The 16,215-nt window shown below is 34.7% G+C and overlaps 4 protein-coding genes across 4 annotated transcripts; 2 read left to right on the forward strand and 2 right to left on the reverse strand.

Annotated features, from left to right (window-relative positions):
- Nucleotides 1-66: 66 nt before the first annotated feature.
- Nucleotides 67-2,673, forward strand: C9374_010390 (uncharacterized protein; the record flags this gene model as incomplete). Its single annotated transcript, XM_044685929.1, has 1 exon — nt 67-2,673. The coding sequence occupies one exon, from the start codon at nt 67-69 to the stop codon at nt 2,671-2,673; it is 2,607 nt and encodes an 868-aa protein (XP_044544190.1).
- A 200-nt stretch (nt 2,674-2,873) lies between these two features.
- C9374_010391 (uncharacterized protein) lies at nt 2,874-3,960 on the forward strand (the record flags this gene model as incomplete). The annotated part of the gene is made up of 2 exons (XM_044685930.1): nt 2,874-3,509; nt 3,586-3,960. 2 exons carry the CDS (start codon nt 2,874-2,876, stop codon nt 3,958-3,960), a joined length of 1,011 nt encoding a protein of 336 aa, XP_044544191.1.
- A 608-nt stretch (nt 3,961-4,568) lies between these two features.
- Nucleotides 4,569-6,607, reverse strand: C9374_010392 (uncharacterized protein; the record flags this gene model as incomplete). The annotated part of the gene is made up of 2 exons (XM_044685931.1): nt 4,569-6,374; nt 6,461-6,607. The coding sequence occupies 2 exons, from the start codon at nt 6,605-6,607 to the stop codon at nt 4,569-4,571; spliced, it is 1,953 nt and encodes a 650-aa protein (XP_044544192.1).
- Nucleotides 6,608-11,632: 5,025 nt separating this feature from the next.
- Nucleotides 11,633-14,173, reverse strand: C9374_010393 (uncharacterized protein; the record flags this gene model as incomplete). The annotated part of the gene is made up of 1 exon (XM_044685932.1): nt 11,633-14,173. One exon carries the CDS (start codon nt 14,171-14,173, stop codon nt 11,633-11,635), a length of 2,541 nt encoding a protein of 846 aa, XP_044544193.1.
- Nucleotides 14,174-16,215: the final 2,042 nt, after the last annotated feature.

Genomic DNA, 16,215 nt, shown 5'->3' on the forward strand with positions numbered 1-16,215 from the left:
AAATTTTGAAATGACAAGTGAATCAATTTAAATCCGTTTGCAACTTTCATTAAACTTTTGAAAAAAATGTTCACAACACATCCTCCATTCGATTACTCGCTCGACAACTTACCAGAAGAAATTTTAGCTCATGTATGCAGCTTCTTGCTCGGGACGGTGATATTACCAGACAATCATCACGACGAAGAAAATGCCATCCCCATGCTGAATACCACCGATCAGGATCGATATTTTGCAGTGGATACTTTAGAGTATATTGGCTTCTCACATTACAATGATGTTAAAACCAAGAATTCTTTTTTAAATTTAAATGATCTCGAGTTGGCTCATCGATTGATTCCGATAAGTGGTGTCAACAAAAAACTCCGTAACAAAATTAGACAAAACATGTTTTTGCAATATCATATACGAGCCTACACTGCAAATATGCTCAAATTCGTTATGTGTGGAAATGATCAACAAAAATCCTCCTTTGGTCTTCCTGTGCTTGAAGTTCCATATGACCATCAGTATTTTTCATCGGTGCTCGATGTAGAGTCTTCTCAAATCTTTTCAAATACTTCAACCTTTGTGAAACCAAAAAAACGTTCAAATATGTATTGCTATTCTTTGGAGCTCGAGGTAGCCAAAGCATTCATTCATTTTATGAAGTGTGTTTTTGGAGAAGATAATTGTAGGGTAATGGTGAAAAAGTTGGTTATTCCATGTATTCATGAGAAAATATTTTTTGAAATGTTGGGTCTTTTTATTGATGAGTTTCCATGTGTTGAACACTTGATCATTGTAGAGAAAATTAGATTTAGTGACTGTTTACGATTTCAAGCTGAGATCAAGAAGGAGTTTGATCTTTCTTTGGCCAAAATCTCTCTACCAAAGTTGAAAAATTTAAAGAGTCTGGTAATAGAAGGATCAAAAATTTCTCAATTCATTCGAGATATTCTCTTAGATTGGGGAAAAGATACAATTGAACATTTTACTGTTGATTCTGAGCTCACTGTAGAACAAGTGAGACATATTTTCTCTTCATGTTCTCAGTTAAAGACGTTTGGATGTTTTGGAATGGACATTCATGCATCGGGGTTTTCAAAGAAAAAGTGTCGTGCATTTATTAACTATTTTGAAGATCATTTTACAAAGATTAGAAAGTATCACTGTAATGTCTTTCATTCAGGAACCTTTTTTCATGATTTTTTCTCAAAGAATGCAATGTTCAACTTAGCCAACACCATTCAAGAATTATGTATATCTGCACAACATGGTAACTTTATTCTCACAGAAGATTTTCATTTTCCAAACTTAACGAGCCTGGTGATCAAACATTGCAACAGCTTGATTTTGGATGGTGTTGAATTGCCAAACCTTAGACGATTAATTTCAAGTTCTACCATATCAGTTACGGAAAAGCAAAAACCACTTACAACGTTAGAACATGTTTGCCTTCAAGATTTTCCATTGAAACAGCTTTGTATGAACACCCATCTACAAAGCTGTCACTTTTTCCAATATGCAACTATTACGTTATCAGATAATTCTTCTATTCATTCTATTAGAACTCTCCATTGTACGGATATTTCAATTGATAATCTTTCCAATCTCAAGAATTTGAAACTTTGTGGAAACACTCAGAAGTTAGTGATCAAAAATCAGGAGCGCATAGAAAATATAAGTCTCGGACCTTATGGCCAAACAATTACATATCTAAATATTGAACTCAAGGAATGTGATACTTTTGAGATTGGATATTTGGATTTACTAATAGAAAGGTTTTACATTAGCAAAATTGGAACGTTGCATTTCCAATTTTCGACAAAACTCTTTTCGCTTCTCTCGCAAACGAATTTTAAAGGATCAACTGTTAAGATTCTCAAAATTTATAGTATTGACGCAGAAATTATGCAGGAAAGTGTGAGAAGTAATTTTATGAGATTTCTTTCATTATTGGTGATCACAGAAAGCGTAGAGTTGGAAGTGAATAATATTTCCAACTTTACTTCATATCATGGAAAAGCTGTTTTTCCAGCGAGTGATCATTTAGAGATTGATATTAATGAATTCCTCAACAAGCAACAATTCTGGACTCCAATTGAAGACACTCCACAAATTTTTGATTGTTATTCGGACCAAGTATCTTCACTTTGTTTTTTACTCGGTTCAAATGCGTATAATATTGCACACTGTCAACACTTGACGTCATTGGAAATAGAGAGAACACATTACGCAACTGGATTCAGTGATCATTGTTTTATCAAATGGTCATCCATGCCTCTATTAACACGCTTGGTATTGAATAGAATTACTTTGATGAACCATTCCTCTTTTTACCATGACCGTCTACAAGGAGACATTATTACTCTTGGAGCGGTGCAAGATATTGATACAAGTAACTGTTTTGTTGATGAGTTAAATCTTGACACCTTTCCACTGTTAGAATATTTAGAAATTAGTAATTGTGAAAAATGCAAAGTTGTGGCAACCAAACATCTTTCCAACTTGGTATTTATGAAAATTACCACTGTTGGAAATCTATTTCTACATTTGCCTTCAACCTTAAGTGCTCCTAAATTGAAAACTTTGCTCGTTACCAATATTGAGAATTGGGAAGATGAATCGTGTGTTGAACTGACAAGGTGCAATAGTAAGAATATGATCGTACATCAAGTACACAAGTGTTAGAATAAGTATTTCTCTTGGTAAACTTACTAACAACAAATTACTAGTGATTTGCCGGGCATGAGCAGCAAATCGGTGCATGTTCGGGAGATTCGAACCAACCATCATTCCAGTTAGTAAATTTTCGCATTTCCACACTGGAATCGAGGTGCGAGTAGGATCATTTGCCGCAACTACAGAGAACAAACGCATGCGGCAAGATCATGAAAAAGAATAGTATTAACCAACATGTTAGTAGTAGTACCAAGACCCTCCGTCGCACTAAGGTCACTAGCAACGAGGTGTTTATTTCAGATGAACAAAATCGAATCAATAAGATTTTGACAAATGGAACATGGTTGACAGTGGTGGGACAACCCTCTGGAAGTTTGAATGGATTTGGAGGAGATGGTTATCCTTCTAATTGGCTTCAAGTGTTAATTAGTCATCCTCAATCGGTTCATTTATTGGAATCCTCATTTCCATGGTTGCAAAATATGTTATTTGTGGATGCAGGTAATTATAGAGTTCGAAAAGTTCACAATGGAATTATTTCCACAGTAGCTGATAACGGTATCTATCCATTATCTGAGGACGATGTAAAGAATGGAGTTCCTGCTGTGAATACTTCTTTCAGTAGTCCCTTATCGGTCTTTGAAAGGCAAAATGAAATTTATATTTCTGACACATTTGAAGGAATTCGGAAAGTACTTGTGAATGGAACCATTGTTGCAGTATGTCCAAAATACAGACCTGAATGCACTGTTGGTTATAACGGTGGACTTTGGGTTGCATCGAATGGCGATGTCTTTTTTGAAGGTAGAGGACAAATCAACAAACTTGATGTGGCAACTAGAGTGGTACATGTTTTGGTAAAGACTGGCCCAACCTCTGGAAGTCAAGGACAATATGGATCTGCTGCAGATCAATTCTCAGCCCATTTATGTTCACATGGCTCAAGGAGGTGGAGTTGGTGCTTTACTCTACATTGCAACTCTGAATGATTTTGTAAAGGTTTCATACGAGGATGGAAAAGTTTCTCAAGCAGTTCCGGGCATGGAGTATCCTCCTCCTTCGTCCATGTTCGTGACTTCGCAAGGAGAGGTTTACATGACTGTGCATCACACTATTCAAAAATTTAACAACAAGACTGGTCAATATACAATCATCAAAGATGAACAAATCCGAGGTTGTTGGGGGAAGTGGTTGCCAAGTCCAAGTGCAAAGTTGCTCTCCAAAGCTTCAGCTGCTCGTACAGGCCTCAAACAGATGATTACTCTACTGAAACAAGAAACTACAATCAAACAATAGTTGGTACTTGTAGAGGTGCATGTTTTGGAGTGTTGGTTATGCTTGTACCAGCTGAACCTCTGTGTTCAACGAGAAATCGTTTGTCGAATGTGCTTGCCGAAATTTTCGGCGGGAAAACGAAAACTCGCCGACATTTTCAGTGAGAACTCGCGGTGACAAAAACTTCCATGATGAGGTCAATAGAAATATCAGCTGAAATAAGGTTTTGGTTTTAATATTCACAGATGGAGCATCAAAACCATGCTTCAATTTAATGGAAAAGTAGTTACGCAATTAGGTGTAAACGTTCAGATATTTCTTCAAAGGCAAGTTAATCAACAAGATGGAGACAATTCAAAAAGAATTTTACATTCTGATTGGTATTCGAACTTGGGTTGAAATAAGGTGTACTTTTTACATCGACCTTATTTCAACCCTTCATGTTTCAGCTTGATGTACGAACACCTATAGAATTGCCTTCTGTGACGACCAGACAAGTTGTGATAACAACTGATTTGATCACAGTTGGTGCTTGCTTGCTTCACACTATGGAATATATAACATTTTCTATATATATAATATATATACAAGTTAACTTTTTAGTGGAGCCGAGATGTCAGAGCTAATAATTACAAGTTTTCAAACTCTCTCAACAATTTGAGTGAAAGAGAAGCAGGTAATTGATCAAGATCAGAATTTTCTTTGAATAATTCATGTCTGTGATTCACTCCAAAATCAATCATGATTTGAATCACTTCTGAAAATAAATCATTTTCAAAATCCAATGAATTGGCAATTTCAAAATAATTATTGCAATCAATTTGAATGGATTTGAATGCAAGAGAAACTAATTCTGACATTTCATTTGCTGAAGCTGTTAAAATGAGTGAAATGGCATGTTCTGGTTCAATCTGCTCCAATTGATCATAACAATATTTGACAATATATTCCAAATTCATTGCATCTTCAGGTGTGGAAGGAATGAGTGTCAAAATTTCATCTTTTTCATCATATTTCAGATCTTCCAATTCATATCCACTGTTGAACATGGCTTCAAAAAGTTTTCCACGAGAACTCAATATGGTTCGATGACCATAAATAAATGAATGGTCGTTCTTATGAGAGAGTTTGATTCGAATGTCACTCGTACGTTTGTCATTCCACAATGACTTGATCATTTCGTTTGGTGATATTGTATTTTCAGTTGACTCTTCAAGAACGATGGGAGATATCTTTGTAATTGAACTTTTTTCAAGAATTTCAACATTGTAAGGAATGAGTCTTGGGTCTGTCATAATATTCAATCCTTCCCTTAATTTGATTTGAATAAATTCCAAACAATATTTCTTCAACTTAGTCATGATGGAATGAGAGGGTTGTTTTGTCAAGTGTTGTTCAATCATCAATAACGTATCAATGACATGATCAGAAGTCATGTGTTTCTTCAATAATATCGAAATTAAATAGTTTTTCAATTCCATGAATTCACCGTGAGCAAGACCCAAAATGTACAAGTATTCAATAATTTCAGAAATCATTATAGGTTCCACAATCGTATCTGGATCATATAAAACAAAATCAATGACATTTTGAATCAATTCAAGTTCACGACAAGACATGTCAGAAAGTAAATTCAAATCTTTCAAAATGGTGGAATGAAAATGAGGACAAAGTTTTTCAAAAAGTGGTTGAAAAACAATGAGTTTGGTGTTGGGAATCATGTCTCTTTCATGCTTCGAAATGTGTGAAATGAAAGGAGAGAAATGTGAAAGGGATGGTTGATAGGGGCTATCTCCATTATATCCTCGAGTTCCATTTCCTGCAATGGTTGTGATCATTCCATTCTTCATTATTTTTCTAATTCTATGATTCTTGGTGTCTGCAATATAAACTTCATCATTGGATGAAACAAAAACACTGTATGGATAATTGAGTTGTGCATTTGTTCCCAATTGATTGTCTCCATTGTATCCTTCAATTCCAGTTCCTGCAATGGTTGTGATCATTCCATTCTTCATTATTTTTCTAATTCTATTGTTATAGTTTGCAATATAAACTTCATCATTGGATAAAACAAAAACACTGTATGGTTCTTTGAGTTGTGCATTTGTTGCCAATTGATTGTCTCCATTGTATCCTTCAATTCCATTTCCTGCAATGGTTGTGATCATTCCATTTTTCATTATTTTTCTAATTCTATGATTCGAGGTATCTGCAATATAAACTTCATCATTGGATGAAACAAAAACACTCTTTGGCCAATTCAGCTGTGCGTTTGTTGCCAATTGATTGTCTCCATTATATCCTCCAGTTCCATTTCCTGCAATGGTTGTGATCATTCCATTTTTCATAACTTTTCTAATTCTATGATTAAAGGTATCTGCAATGTAAACTTCATCATTGGATGAAACAAAAACACTCTTTGGACAATTCAGCTGTGCGTTTGTTGCCAATTGATTGTCTCCATTATATCCTCAGTTCCATTTCCTGCAATGGTTGTGATCATTCCATTCGTCATAACTTTTCTAATTCTATGATTCAAAGTATCTGCAATGTAAACTTCATCATTGGATGAAACAAAAACACTCTCTGGACGATAGAGTTGTGCATGGATTGCCATCATTTGCGATTTAGATGCTTCCGATGATGATTGAAGAGAGAGAGCCATTTTTTTGTCGTTACGAAAAACATGCAACCAGAGTCTTTGAAAGAATGAAAAACACTCAAGTCTTGCGAGGTTACAACATTCATTTTCGACTTTTCTTTTCGAGACTAGTTGCGACAAGTTCTTGTAACCTTGCTTTTTCGAACTTTTCAAGACTCATTGTCACACATTTTTCGCAATTCATATCGTTTTTTTCCATTCTTCGGTGGCCATGAAATTTTAACAACAAACGTCTTTTTGTTTTTCATACTATTCATGAATTGAAACAGCTGTGTTTGGTTTCATTTGGTAATAACATGTTTTTTCTTTCGGTTCTGACTATAATCCATGGGTTTGGATAGGTGCCCAGCTTGACTTGTAATCTTAATTTTTCGACATGCTTAATGATGGGATTTTTAATTTTTATGAAATCGTCGGGGATGGAGGTATATCTATGTGTTGATATGACTTTCATCCATTAATTATGGGTAATTATTGAACTGTATTCGCTTAAAGTAGACCTCTCGTGCATGGTCGGGTTTTTCGTCATCTTTGATGTTGACCTTGATCCAAGTACATCATTCGATAGATTTTGAAGAGTAGTACATTCGTGCTAGCGACATCATTGGATAGTGAGCTAAGTTGGTTGAGTCGTTCAACAAATGGTGACAGGTTTCAAATTTTTGATAGAATTTAAGCGACACCATTTTTGTAGATCTCACGAAAATAATGGGGGTCATGATAGAGCATTCGATCAGGTTTAGGTAGTTTTCGAGAAAATCAAGTTTGAAGGAGTTTCAACGAGGTCAAAAATGACATGAAATTTTTCAAAAAAAATTAAAAAAAATGAAGCCAAACTTCCTGATTTTTGAGGTGATCATCATCAACATCGGTCATGTTTCATTATCATCATGTCATATTCATATTGATCACATCAAATGTGCACATCATGATCAACATTTATGAGGAATATTTTGTGTGTATGAATACACATGGAAATGATAATCATCAAATAGTACTGGTTGGAATTGTAGTGAATTGCTCCCGTTGGATGTGATGATCATGGAATGAATCTGATGATCGGAATGTTGTTACAGTGATCAGAAACCATAGAATTGATCGTTGGTTCGGTTCAAAGTGATGATCATTTCATGGCTTTGTGTGATGTGAAGTGCGATGGTGGCTCTAGGGTAGAGCTGAAAAGTACGATCGAGACAAGTACTTCACAGAACTTCATGAAATTGTATCAGATGGATGTTCTGATCATTCAAACAACAGATCATCAGTTTTATTCATTGACATGATTGTTTCATGGAATGGGAGCACTTCGCTTTTCTCGGAAATGATCATTTCTTGAGAAAGGGTATAACTCTCCTCTCTAGTTCATGTCATTCATTCTATCATCATTACACGTTATGATCATCATTATAGTAGTGTTTCATGTGATTGTGATTGGTTGAAAGTGATCATACTGAATTGTTGTTGGTATGTATTGTTGTATGATTGAATGATCATTTTATAACAATTCACTGATTCAGTTTTTCGATAAACCGATGATTGCAATGTTGTATAATACATTGTGGAGAGTATTTATATGACTATTGATGATGGATATGATCATGATTGGTGGAGTATCATCATGAATGTCGTAGTGATGTGACACCATGTCCTTCCGAGAGTGAGTTTGTCATGAAGAATACATATGAACATGTTCGTCATGATGGGTGTGATACATCCATGTTGTTTCACTCACTGATTCATCAATTTGTGGAAGTGGTGTTTCACTCTTTCAGTTCATTTTTCTTTTTCACATGATATTACGATATTGAGCAATTACAAGAATATCACAGTGATTTTTATGATTGTTACACTAGGATACTGTTATTTTGAAATTTGTGAATTTATCATATGAGTTGATTTTGTTATGAGCACATGAGCTGTGTTGAAAATGATTATTAATTAATTTTTGAAGATTGTCAGAGAGTGATGTAGATAGTTTTTTATGGTAGATGAGATGGTGTACAACACATTGATATTAATTGTTGTATTTGTTTATGTCTAGAATGTATTGTTGTTGAGCACCTGAGAAGATTTTGTCATGAAGTGCATTACAATGTGAGACATGGTTGTTTTTTTGAATAGTTGCAATCATCCATGTGTTGATCTTGTTCCATTGTGTTATTATTGATGTTGTGGAGTGTTGTGATTCATTGTGTGATGGAAGGATTCACTCATGTCACATTTGACACTCTTTCATGGATAGCCTGTGTTGATTCATGATGGCTATGTTGAAAATAAAGAGTTAATTCAGTGATTTTCATGATCAGTGCATGTGAAATGTATCGTATATGTGGTTGATATGCGTTAATGTTCATGTCATCTTGATTTTGAATTTTGTCTGGATTTACTAACCCTATACTTCCGCATTTAGAATTTATCCAAAAAAATACTGTTGTGATTGATCAGTGTTGTTTGGTGTTGTGATGACGGAATCATGATTGAAATCATTTGTAGTGATCGTAGATGTGTCCTTCAACCGTATTGGATACGTCTATCATGTTCGATGCGATCACTCAACCGATGAGCGTTCAAAGTTGTTTATGAAGAGTGATGAGATGAAACATAGTTGTTTGAATGTTCATTCAAGTTGATAAACATGCTTGTCATGATGGTGTGATCACTTGATAGTGAGTGTGTTGATCCATCAATTGTATGTGTTGAGCAATGTTTCAATCATTACAATAAAGTTTGATGTTGTGGTGGATGACATCTTTGTTTTGTATATTAAATATTCTTTCATGATCATGAAGTACTCATGTCATAGTGTGAGTCCTATCATTTTGAAGTGTTGCTCAATGTTGTGGGTTTGGATAGGTGACCGCCTTGACTCGTAATCTTAATTTTTCGACATGCTTAATGATGGGATTTTTAATTTTTATGAAATCGTCGGGGATGGAGGTATATCTATGTGTTGATATGACTTTCATCCATTAATTATGGGTAATTATTGAACTGTATTCGCTTAAAGTAGACCTCTCGTGCATGGTCGGGTTTTTCGTCATCTTTGATGTTGAGCTTGATCCAAGCACATCATTCGATAGATTTTGAAGAGTAGTACATTCGTGCTAGCGACATCATTGGATAGTGAGCTAAGTTGGTTGAGTAGTTCAACAAATGGTGACAGGTGTCAAATTTTTGATAGAATTTAAGCGACACCTTTTTTGTAGATCTCACGAAAATAATGGGGGTCATGATAGAGCATTCGATCAGGTTTAGGGTAGTTTTCGAGAAAATCAAGTTTGAAGGAGTTTCATCGAGGTCAAAAATGAAATGAAAATTTTTCAAAAAAAAATTAAAAAAAAATGAAGCCAAAACTCCCTGCATTTTTGACAGGATCATCATCAACATCGGGTCATGTTTCCATTCATCATCATGTCATATTTATATTGATCACATCAAATGTGCACATCATGATCAACATTTATCAGGAATATTTTGTGTGTATGAATACACATGGAAATGATAATCATCAAATAGTAGCGGTTAGAATTGTAGTGAACTGGTTCCGTTGGATGTGATGATCATGGAATGAATCTGATGATCGGAATGTTGTTACAGTGATCAGAAACCATGGAATTGATCGTTGGTTCGGTTCAAAGTGATGGTCATTTCATGAATGGTATTCAAGTGAAGTGTGATGGTGGCTCTATGGCAGAGCTGAAAAGTACGATCGAGACAAGCACTTTACAGAACTTCATGAAATTGATATGGATGGATGTTCTGATCGTTCAAACAACAGATCATCAGTTTTATTCATTGACATGATTGTTTCATGGAATGGGAGCACTTCGCTTTTCTCGGAAATGATCATTTCTTGAGGAAGGGTACAACTCTCCTCTCTTGTTCATGTCATTCATTCTATCATCATGACACGTTGTGATGATCATTGTAGAAGTGTTTCATGTGATTATGAATGGTTGAAAGTGATCATGATGAATTGTTGTTGGTATGTATTGTTGTATGATTGAATGAACATTTTATAACAATTGACTGGTTCAGTTTTTCGATAAACCAATGATTGCAATGTTGTATAATACATTGTGGAGAGTATTTCTATGACTATTGATGATGGATATGATCATAATTGGTGGAGTATCATGATGAATGTTGTGGTGGTTTAATACCATGTCCTTCCGAGAGTGAGTTTGTCATGAACAATACATATCAACATGTTCGTCATGATGAGTATGACACATCCATGTTGATTGCACTCACTGATTCATCAACTTGTGGAAGTGGTGTTTCACTCTTTCAATTCATTTTTCTTTTTCACGTGATATTACGATGTTGAATAATTACAAGAATATCACAGTGACTTTATAAGATATTATATAGTATGATATTGTTATTTTGAAATTTGGGGAATTTATCTATACGAGTTGATTTTGGAATGAGCCACCTGAGAACTGAAGAAGATGATTATTAATTAATTTTTGAAGAGTTGGGTTGAGAATGATATAGATAGTTTTTTATGGTAGACGACACGGTGGACAACACATTGACATTAATTGTTGTATTTGTTCATGTCAAGAATACATCATTGTTGAGCACCTGAGAAGATTTCGTCATGAAGAGCATTACAGTGTGAGACATAGTTTTTTTCTTGAGTTGTTGCAATGATCCCTGTGTTGACCTTCTTCAATAGTGTTGTTATTCATTTTGTGGAATGCTGTGATGCCTTGTGTGATTGAAGAATTCATTCATGTCATGTTTTGTTCTTTTTCATAGAGAGCATGTTGGTTCATGGTGGCTATATTGATAACAAATAATTAATTCAATGATTTTCATGATCAGCGCATCTGAAATGTATGGTATATGTGGATGGTATGTGTCAATGTTCAGGTCATTTAGTTTTTGAATTTTGTCCAGAATTATTGAACTCATACTACCGGATTTGGATCTCTTGCGAAAATCAAGTGGCTGAATCATTGGAAAACGATTAATTGATTGCATTTATTTAAGGACGGTATCATATTTTATTGTCACAATTTATTCATACTCAATTTCGTCATGGTTACTGCTAGTTCGTTTAGATTTTAAAAACTCTACAAAGTGTTCGAGATGTAAAATCTCGGATTCTGTCAAATTCATGTCTAAAAGGTTTGTGATAAACCTTTTTTGAAATTCTTTGTGATGGATTGTAGAATAGTTTTTGTCATTGATTTGGTTGTCGATGATTGAATTTCCATTTTCAGTTGATGGTTGTTGAAAAATTCTATAATGTTTGTCTGCTGTGATTCTAGAATGATTCATTCCTTTGTCTAGGATGACCAAATCTTTGGCTGATAGGTTTTTCAAATCTTTTATGTGAGAGTTATAATGTGTTCTTATTAATTGGTTGTTGAGTGCAACTTTACCGTGTTCCTTTGTTACTCGCTTCAACAGCTCTCGAAAGCCTTTTCCTCTTGAATTATGAATTGTTATGGGTGTTTTTGATGGAGTATAAGCTAATGCTAGTTTTTCATGATCATGTGAATCAATATAAATTGGTAGGAATTCAGTATAGAAGTGGATCAGCAAGCAATTAGCAATACCTAAAGGAAAACAAGCTTCATCTGGTGTTCGGTGCATCTTTTGAGCATTTCTAACTGTATCGAAAATGAAATAGAATTGATAATACTGTTCTTGTGTGACAGGATCTTTGAATTCAAAACATTTTACATCCTTCATTAAGCTTTGATAATAAACTTGTGCACGATTCGCGTAAGTGTACATGCTGAACCAAAAAATGAAATTTTCCATAAATTGATTTCCTTTGGATGTGACAAGCTTGAGTTTCTGCTCTTGAGTAAATTGTTCACTATAAAACATTTTAGTCCATGCAAGGATTATATGATATGATCTCTTAATGCATTTCCAAAAGTTATTTGGAGTCATGTATTTGCCATATCTTTGTAGATGTGACATTGCATGTGTCATAGCGAGCCATTCATCTCGTTCTTTGTTCGTTTTGGTGTAGTATGTATTAACAGTACTCTTGGCTTCCATTAATTTTGAACCAATGTCAAAATTATGAATTAAAGATCTTGTTTGAGATAAATAATTTAACACTATAGAAAGGGCTTCTACTTTTCTTCTTCTAGTGTTAGGAGAAAGATATTGAAGTTGTTCATCATCGTTCAATGCAAATAAGTACGAATCTAAAATGGTTGTATCAAGAAAATATTGAAAGAAATCCTCTGGAATGAGAAGCTTGTTGAGTACAAAGATTGCATAATTCAGAAATATTGAGAGTCCTGATAGGAAAGTCTCTTCACTTTCTAAAAAACCATTCTTCTTCTTTTTCTTTCTTGATTTAGAGTTGACTGTATTGAATACATAAGTGCATATGTCATCAATTTGAGGAAATTGTTCTTTCAACCATTCAATGTGAGCTAGTCCATGCTGATTGAATCTCATTTTAAGAGTCTTGGATTTCTGTTTGTTGCTTCGATTGTTCAACCACTTTTCTATATGTCCGGTCAAAAATAACCGTGCAACGTTGTTACTAATTAATTTCACAGATTCGTTCTCATTGTCATTGTGTTCTGATGGATCTAAATGATTAATTTTCAACGAGGCTTCTTGGTTCGATGATTTGAATTCATATATCAAATCTTCATCAGGGAAGTCTTCTTTGAATTTATCTTTCCATTTGCCAATAAGTTCTTGAGACGGCTGAATTATCAACTTCCCTCCTGGAGGATTAGGGATTGGCCTGTATTGATATTGATACTTCTCCCTTGATCCATTGAGATGGTTATTAATGTTTCTGTTGTTGGATGAGTGAAGTTGTACTCTTGTTGAAAGACATGTCATGTGGTTCAATTGTTTATCACACTCAATGACTTCTTCACGCATTTCTTGTTCAATGTATAATTTCATTTTCTTTTGTGGGTCATGAATAGCACGAAATGGTACTAAATTGGACCTATAATATTTTTCGTACACTCCTTGAGAATTTTTCCAGGTTTTACAGTGTATCCATGCGAACGAATACGATGGAGTACAAAAAGGTAAATAACGATGACGTTGATCATTTGGTAATCGAGCATTTCCGTCTTTCTTGAGCACAAACAAGTACAAAACTTGCTTGTTTCCTTGTAGTTTGAACCCTGATGGAAGAATCTTGTGATTGATGATGAACTTCATTGCTTCTAGTGTGTGTTTGTAATTATGAGCATCAGAAGATTCATTATCATCAGAATCGGAAGCACTCTCCTCATCAGTTGTGCTAAATTCCTCGAAATCATCATCATCATCATCAAATTGATCATCATTCTCTTCGATCAACTCTTCCAAATCGTCCTCGTCACTTGTATCAATCATGTCCGTCTCATCGTCAATGATTACAGGGTCATTGATATTCTCACCAGCTCCTGATGGTGGTCGATGTATTTTTTTTGTGGTTGATAAGTTCCAACTGAACGGATCATCGTTGTACAACAAATTAAACTCATCTTCTTCTGTCAATTGATTCAAACTTGATGACTCCGTTACAGTTGCTTTACGTTTTACTCCTCGTTTGTTGTTTGATGTTGATGGAAGCATTGTTGATGTTTTTTTTAAAATTAAAAATTGGTTGTAAGTCTTTGTTAAGTATTATTCTATTTAAGGATAGATGTTGAAATGACTGAAGTGTTTAGGATCATAGATAGCCCTTCGACAGAAGTGTTTGTCTCCTCAACGTTTTTCATGTCATTTCAGATTGTTTTCAATATTCATTTTCAGCAAAGCGATGAATAATACTGTTCGCGAATAGTGATACAATAATGAATCCAATTGTGTGTTCAACATGCTGAATTTGATTACCATGATGATGTGTGATTATATGACAGTGATCGAGTTGGTTCATCAGTTGTATATGTTGAGTAAAGTTCCGACTATTGGCATTAAACACGATGGTATGATGGATGAGATTTTTGATGTGAATGTGTAATATTCTATCATTATCGTGAAGTACTCATGTTGTAGTACATGTCATATCATTTTGAAGTGTTATGAATGGTTGAATGTATGGTGTTGTATGAGTGTTCGAAAAAATTGTGAGCATAAATGTATATATGGATACATGAGAGTGATGGTATCACGAAACACTCATGAACTGTCCTTTGATGTGAGTGTTGCATGTTGATAAAGTTTGGTTTATTGTGTATTTATAATTGTTGAGTAAATTGAAAAATGGTGATTTGAAATAGTAAGGGTTCATAAAAAATAGTTAAGGATTTGAGGGTTAGTTACAGTCATTAATGGATTGAGGGTTAATTAATTATATTAAGATTTTATAACATAGATAAGGGTTAATTAAAAAAGATTAAGGACAATTAAAATTAACAAACCTTCTTGGTCTTAGTCTTTTTACATGGGTTTGATAAAAATTCCACTCTTTGGGTTTACTCTTTGGGTTTACTCTTTGGGTTTACTTTGGGTTTACTCTTGGGTTTGGATAGGTTGGGTTTGGATAGGTGACCGCCTTGACTTGTAATCTTAATTTTTCGACATGCTTAATCATGGGATTTTTAATTTTTATGAAATCGTCGGGGATGGAGGTATATCTATGTGTTGATATGACTTTCATCCGTTAATTATGGGTAATTATTGAACTGTACTCGCTTAAAGTAGACCTCTCGTGCATGGTCGGGGTTTTCGTCATCTTTGATGTTGAGCTTGATCCAAGCACATCATTCGATAGATTTTGAAGAGTAGTACATTCGTGCTAGCGACATCATTGGATAGTGAGCTAAGTTGGTTGAGTAGTTCAACAAATGGTGACAGGTGTCAAATTTTTGATAGAATTTAAGCGACACCTTTTTTGTAGATCTCACGAAAATAATGGGGTCATGATAGAGCATTCGATCAGGTTTAGGGTAGTTTTCGAGAAAATCAAGTTTAAAGGAGTTTCATCGAGGTCAAAAATGAAATGAAAATTTTTCAAAAAAAAATTAAAAAAAAATGAAGCCAAAACTCCCTGCATTTTTGACAGGATCATCATCAACATCGGGTCATGTTTCCATTCATCATCATGTCATATTTATATTGATCACATCGAATGTGTACATCATGGTCAACATTCATCAGGAATATTTTGTGTGTATGAATACACATGGAAATGATAATCATCAAATAGTAGCGGTTAGAATTGTAGTGAACTGGTTCCGTTGGATGTGATGATCATGGAATGAATCTGATGATCGGAATGTTGTTACAGTGATCAGAAACCATGGAATTGATCGTTGGTTCAGTTCAAAGTGATGGTCATGTCATGAATGGTATTCAAGTGAAGTGTGCTGATGGCTCTATGGTAGAGCTGAAAAGTACGATCGAGACAAGCACTTCACAGAACTTCATGAAATTGATATGGATGGATGTTCTGATCATTCAAACAACAGATCATCAGTTTTATTCATTGGCATGATTGTTTCATGGAATGGGAGCACTTCGCTTTTCTCGGAAATGATCATTTCTTGAGGAAGGGTACAACTCTCCTCTCTTGTTCATGTCATTCATTCTATCATCATGACACGTTGTGGTCATCATTGTGGAAGTGTTTCATGTGATTGTGAGTGGTTGAAAGTGATCATGATGAATTGTTG

Source organism: Naegleria lovaniensis, assembly GCF_003324165.1.
Source record: "Naegleria lovaniensis strain ATCC 30569 chromosome Unknown tig042, whole genome shotgun sequence".
Classification (NCBI taxonomy): Eukaryota; Heterolobosea; class Eutetramitea; order Acrasida; family Naegleriidae; genus Naegleria; species Naegleria lovaniensis.